At 47.8% G+C, this 6,292-nt stretch overlaps 1 protein-coding gene across 1 annotated transcript; it reads left to right on the top strand.

Moving 5' to 3' along the window:
* Nucleotides 1-2,109: 2,109 nt before the first annotated feature.
* LOC132324198 (ankyrin repeat domain-containing protein 7-like) lies at nt 2,110-3,396 on the top strand. The gene is made up of 4 exons (XM_059840297.1): nt 2,110-2,295; nt 2,420-2,593; nt 2,685-2,791; nt 3,255-3,396. Exons 1-4 carry the CDS (start codon nt 2,122-2,124, stop codon nt 3,394-3,396), a joined length of 597 nt encoding a protein of 198 aa, XP_059696280.1. The 5' UTR covers nt 2,110-2,121.
* The last annotated feature ends 2,896 nt before the right edge of the window (nt 3,397-6,292 follow it).

Raw genomic sequence — 6,292 nt, 5'->3', positions numbered from 1 at the left:
CAGTGCCGGCTCCCAGGGTCGCTGTCCCGGTTGGGCTCTGTCCAGCCCCCAGTGCCGGCTCCCAGGGTCGCTGTCCCCGCCGGGCTCTGTCCAGCCCCCAGTGCCGGCTCCCAGGGTCGCTGTCCCGGCCGGGCTCTGTCCAGCCCCCGGTGCCGGCTCCCAGGGTCGCTGTCCCCGCCGGGCTCTGTCCAGCCCCCAGTGCCGGCTCCCAGGGTCGCTGTCCCCGCCGGGCTCTGACCAGCCCCAGTGCCGGCTCCGTGCCGGCGGCATGGGCAGCGCCGGGGCTGCGAGCCGCCGCTCGGACCTCGCCCCTCGGGTCCGCGATTCCCGTGCCCACGGCCGCCTCCCCTCCCGGCCCGGGGCTCGGCAGAGGCCGCCGGGCCCCTGCTGCGTGTGCTGAGCCCAGCCCCGGGCCGCCGAGCCCAGAGGCATGGGGCTGGTGGACCTGCACAGCGCGGCCGCCAGCGCCGACCTGGCCCGGCTGCGGCAGCACTGGTGGCTGAACAAGCACTGCATCAATGGCTACAACCGGGACAAGCAGTAAGGACGGGCAGCAGGCCCTCCGCCTGTTCAAAATGTGGAATTTGTCAAAATTGTCTGGGTCGGGGTGGGTTTTTTTATGGATGTATTTTGTCTGCTTTCAAGCCTAAGCCGCAAGAAAGGAGAAAAATCAGTGGAACAGCAGTAGCTAGCATCCCTTAGCCAAGGACATCCTGGAACTTACAAGCGTTAAGGATGTAGTAAATCAAGATATTGTTGTGCCAGTAGAACAGAGAGCAGAAGCATCCCTTAGTGAAGGACATCTGTAAAGGTTGTTATAAATCAAGATGTATTTCTGTGTGTATACATTGCCAGTTTGGCAAAAGACTCAAGGTCCATGTATACTCGAGCTGTATTTTCTTCATTATAACACTGAAAATCACACCTACAGGTTAAAAAGACCCCTGCACGGATGAAGACCCCTCCCTTAAGCATGCATAGAAGCTAGCTGTGGTTACATAACTTGTATGGAAACTATTAACTAGTCATAGTAGAGGGGCTGTACTTGGGAAGCTATTAATTCTGAACTTCTATGTATAAATAACAGCATGGAAAGTCTGGTGGGGTGTTTCATCTATGAAATACCATTGAGCACCCAGGCACGTGTAACTCTGAAACACATAATGAGTGTCTCTCTCAAGTCCGTAATTATTGGCTTGCTGCACACCAGGTAACAAACCCAATTTTGCAGAGAACACACCCACCCTGTCTGGAAGAGCCAGCAAAGCCCAGAATTGTGCCTGGCAGCAGGGCCAGCCCCAGAGCACCAGCCTTACAGGAGCCCTGCCTGAGCTGTAATAGGAGACAGTGAAAGATCCACTTCACTCTGGCTTGCCCTCCCCTTGTACTTCTCTTTTTGTCCCAACCCTGTTTATCCAAGTGGTCAAGGCTGGATGGGGCTCTGAGCAACTTGGTCCAGTGGAAGGTGTCCCTGCTCATGGCAGGGGTTGGAATTAGATGGTATTTAAGGTCCCTTCCAGCCCAAACCATATTAAGATTTGATGATTCTGTGCAGCTCATCAGCCCTTCATTCAAGCAGAGACAGCTCCTTTCCAGGTGCCAGACTGAGCAGCTTGGTTTAGCAGGGCATGGATTTGCAGAAAGCCAGCACAGCCTTCCTACCTAGTGCTGTAGGAAGTCCATCCCATCAGTCTCTGGGACAAAACTGATGCAGGACTGATGGGGGGAGGGGGGGGTTCCCAGGGGCTCACGCACTGGTTCTGCACTCTCCGTAGATTTACAAGCCTCCATTGCTAAGCAGTGTTTACCCTAAGTCAAGGACATTTTCAGTGTCTCATGCTCTGCCAGTGAGAAAGTACACAAAAAGCTGGAGGGAGCTTAGTCAGGTCAACATTCTGAAATAGGATTTGGCATCAGTCAGTGGATTGTGGGCAACTGTATTGTACATCACAGTTTTTTCTTGGGATTTTTTTATTTGCTATTAATATTATAATATTTATTTTATTTCATTTTTTCTATTTCTCAATCTGTTATAATTTAATTGTTATTTAAAGTTTTAATTTTGACTGTCCTCCCTGTTCCACTGGGGTGGGGAGGGAGAGGATGTGAGCAAGTGGCTTCATGGTGCTTATTTGCCATTTGGACTTAAACCAGGACAACTGCATATGTTTAATTTCTAGGACTCCTCTGCATCTTGCTTGCATAAATGGCCATGCAGATGTTGTTCAGTTTCTGGTAGAAAATAAGTGCAAGCTAAACCCTTGTGACAAATTGGATAAATCACCACTAATGAAGGTATGCAGAAGGGGCATATGTTCTCTAATCTTTGATGGTGCTCATACTTTCCAGTGTTGGGAAGGTGCAGGAGTTCTGACAGCGAGATGTTGGAAGTTATTCCTCCTTTGTGTCTTGCTTCCAGGCAGTAGAGCACCAGCACAGGGACTGTGCAGCTATTCTGCTGGAACATGGTGCCAACCACGACCACAGAAGTATAAATGGTAACACCGCCCTTCACTTTGCTGTCATGGTTTCTAGCAAATCTCTAGTGGAGCTGTTACTTGAGCATGGTGCAGATATTGATGCTAAGAATAAAGTAAGCTTGAACTTTGGGTAAAGCTGCTCTTCCCATGTCAACTTGCTCGACTTCTCTCTGTTATTCTAAGAGAGATGATTTCTCCTTTCAGTGGGGATGCACTCCGCTTACTCTTGCAGTCACTGAAAACCGTGAAGAAATGGTCAAGTTCCTTCTTCAAAAAGGAGCTGACGTGAATGCTCAGGATAAAATTTTTAGGTAACGGGTTTGCCAAAAGTGCATGTGGGGCTCCTTAGCACTGTTTGAGTTAGATTGATGGGAGGCATAAGAATGAGCTTTGAAAAAAGACCCAGAGTTGCCCAGAAGGATCTCCCGTGTGACTTGTGAAAGCAGACCTGGGCTTAGGTGTCGCTTTCTTCAGGGGGTGATTTCCACACTGAGGACTGCAAGAAAGCACTGCTTGCTGTGCAAAACACCCACATGTGTATGCACATGCAGGCACACAGGCTCTGAGTTTGCTCTGGGCAGGTGGTTGCCCAGGAGACCTCCTGAAGTCCCACATGCCTGAATTCTCCAACATTTGTAGGCATTTGGCTGTGCCTTCACTCTGCCTGTAGGAGAAGGGAAATGAATTGTTTAAGGAGCAAGGAGGAATTAAAGTATTGGCTAGGCAGTTTTTGCAAAAGGTGATGTATTTACTCTAATCTCTTGGATGCTCTAGGACCCCTCTTAAAGTTGCTACTTTTTCTGGGAATGAGAAAATAATACAACTTCTTCTTCAACATGGTGCTGTTTTTCTTGAGTCAGAGAAGGAACTCAACCCATACACACCTTTCACCAACATGGTTCAAGACGATGTGTAAGTGTTTTACATCATTGTTAGAACAACTACATTCTCCTAATATCTGTGCTGATGTACCTCCCTTTTTGGTAACAGCAGTAGGGTTTAATGAGGTGCTGAGAGCTTTGCAGAAGCTAAGCTCAGTGATGTCTTCTGATGTATCTCTTTCCATGTTATGAATAGATTTAGAAGTTGAGGAAAACTTTGTCCCTTCCCCCCAGTTGTCTCTGAGAATTCACCTGTGTGCTTCCAAGTTACATAGCATCGGCAGCAACTACTTGCCTTTTGTTTCAGAGGGGATCTAACAGATATCCCCTGTGTGCTTTACTAGACTGAGGAAAAAAGCCCTCTTTCACAGTGATGGTAGCCAAGGGATGGGTGAATGTAGTGCATTATTCCTATAAGCATGCCTTTTCTAGCTATAAACTATTGCCCATGAACTCATGCCACTGGATTTTGACTTCGTTTCTTCTACCCCCGCCCCTTCTGGCAACTTGTATTGATTGGAAGCAGGAGAGAAGGGAGCTTGTGTAAACTGTGGTGTAAAACCTCCTTGAGGAATAAAGCATGTTTGAAGATTGCTCTTACAATATGTGGTGCTCATTCTTTACCTCTAGGCTTCTGGCACAGTATGAATGTCATGATAATGCACCATCCTGCACAGCAGCCTTGATCTGGAGAACATGTTCAATTCCTTTACTTGTTTGATTTTTTCGTTGTTGTTGTTTTCTGCTTATTAAACAAACCCAAGCCCCAGTCAACTCAGGGCTGTTAGAAGACAACACAGGTCTTAGAATGCAAGCACAATATTTGTTGGTCCCTTGATAACCCACTTGAGAGCTCTCTAAACTCTGAGGTCCTCAGGCTAACCATGGGAATTTCTGAAGCCCTTCAAAGTGAGGACCAGGACTTAAGAGACTTTAAACCATCTTGATGTGGAGAGTAGCTGCACCATTAGCATAACATCTAGCTGAAGTAGAGGCTTTGGTGATGGCAGTCTGCCAGGAGGCTGGTTAAATTCATTGGCTCTTAAAATGGAGAGGGGATTTATCAGATGAGACTGTAGCCAGACTGTAGCAGGGGTGAGTTACTCCACAGAAAAGACTAGGCACATGTACCATCAGCAAGCCTGTAATGAGGATTTCAGTCTCCATTTCTCTGGGACTGCAGTAAGTTCTCTGTGTGTGTGACCCTTTAGCAGCTGTCTGCGAATATGGGTAGGATGGAGCATGCATGGCTTTTGCTCTTCCTGCAGAGTGCATGGAAATCTGGGGGGATTTTACCTAATGCTTCTTTTTCCTTTCTATATCTAGCATTGATAATGAAAAAATTGGGAGCTCCTGCCATGGGATAATTCCTGTCATTCCCTTGGAAACACCTGCATTGGCAGAGTCACGTAAGATACTTTGCTTTCAAAGAGCTAATGAGAAAAATCGCTGTGGCCTGAGGAAATTCTGCTGTAGCAGAATGATACCAAATCAATGGGAAGCTGGTCTGGTGGGATGGGCCAAAGGACTGGAAAATAAACACTCAAGGCAACAATGTGCTTCTTATCTTATTTCTTAGGTGGTGTGCTAAAAGAAGAAGCAGCAGAAAAGAAAGACAATGGTCCAGCTGCAGACCAAAATAAAGTGTCTTTGCGCTCTAATAGAGTGCAGCTCTACAGAGGTAATTTCAGAGGGACTAGTTGGTTAGCTTTGCAAGCCTCCCTGGAGTAAAGCAGGTGGAGAAAAGCAGAGTGAAATAAGCACTCACAGAAATGACACACTTTTGTTAGGAGACTACAAAGCAGAAGGAGGAGAGAAAAAGGAAGACAAATGCACCCTCCGCAATCCTGAGGTACCTTCTCTGAGGGAGTCAATGGGGTTTCTTTCACTCCCTGGATTCTGTTTTTTTTTTCCTTTGCTACTTCTGTCACATACTCATAACTTGGATCTTGACATGCGGCTGCTTCAGACAAGCTGTTCAGTAGGGACTGAGACAAAGTGGGGTCCAGCTAATGTCCTGGGCCTCTTGGCAGCTGGCCTTCAAGAGGGATTTCTAGTATAGCGCAGAGCAGTGAAGCTCACTGTTGGTTACAGTCCTCTGAAAACTGAAAGGCTTGCATTGTGAGGATTGCTGTTTTTCCATTACACAGCTCACTTCCCTAGATACATGCAGTATCAGCTGGTTCCCATATGATCTACAGTCTAGAGATTAATTTCTTCTGCCTAGGTTGTCTCCAGACTGAGCAGGTGGACTTGATCCTGTTTTGAAAACAATGCCCAGCAGTGATCCAAACACACTGGCTGTGCTTGCCCTTTCTGTCCTTTCCATCACCTGATCCCTCTTCTTAGGCCTGCTGGCAGAAGAAGAAATTTTGAGCAGGGAAGTGGGTGTAGAAGCAGCCTGTGCCAGTTCTCATGTGTGTCTTTTAAATCACACAGACTGACCCTAAAGGTCGAAGGAAAGTGCGGGCCAGCACGCGGCTTCCTGCTGCAGCCAGCACCAGGTCGTGTGCGCGCTCTGCTGCAGTGGAGCGTGGCGAAGGTAATTTCAGAGGGACTAGATGGTTACCTTTGTAAGCCTCTCTGGACTGAAGCAGGTGGAGAAAAGCAGAGTGAAATGAGCACCCACAGAAATGACACGCTCCTTCTCTTTCTTAGGTGTCTTTCCAGGCGCAGCATCAGTAGAAGCTGAAAAGGAAGGCGGTGATTCCTCCTGGGATTCAGAGGTACTTTCTCTGATGCTGCTTCTGCCACACCCTCCTTACTTGGACCTTAACTGGTTGCTGCTTCAGATAATCTTTTCAGTTAGGACTGGGACAAAGTGAGGTCCAGCTAAAGTCTGGGGCCTCCTTTTGGCTGATTGCCAAGCTGGATTTCTAGGACAAAGAAGTAACTCTTCCTTCTGCTTACAGTCCTCTGAAGTCCTAGAAG

Source organism: Haemorhous mexicanus, chromosome 2 (genome assembly GCF_027477595.1).
Source record: "Haemorhous mexicanus isolate bHaeMex1 chromosome 2, bHaeMex1.pri, whole genome shotgun sequence".
Classification (NCBI taxonomy): Eukaryota; Metazoa; Chordata; class Aves; order Passeriformes; family Fringillidae; genus Haemorhous; species Haemorhous mexicanus.
Note: the sequence above shows the minus strand (reverse complement) of the source record. Positions and strands in the feature narration are given on the sequence as shown.

Bases quoted from the DNA above. Each gene is read 5' to 3' on its own strand.
- LOC132324198 (XM_059840297.1), top strand. From the start codon at position 2,122: ATGGTGCTTATTTGCCATTTGGACTTAAACCAGGACAACTGCATATGT. The intron at 2,594-2,684 runs GTAAGCTTGAAC...TTCTCCTTTCAG, and splicing joins ATATTGATGCTAAGAATAAA to TGGGGATGCACTCCGCTTAC. The intron at 2,792-3,254 runs GTAACGGGTTTG...TGGATGCTCTAG, and splicing joins GCTCAGGATAAAATTTTTAG to GACCCCTCTTAAAGTTGCTA.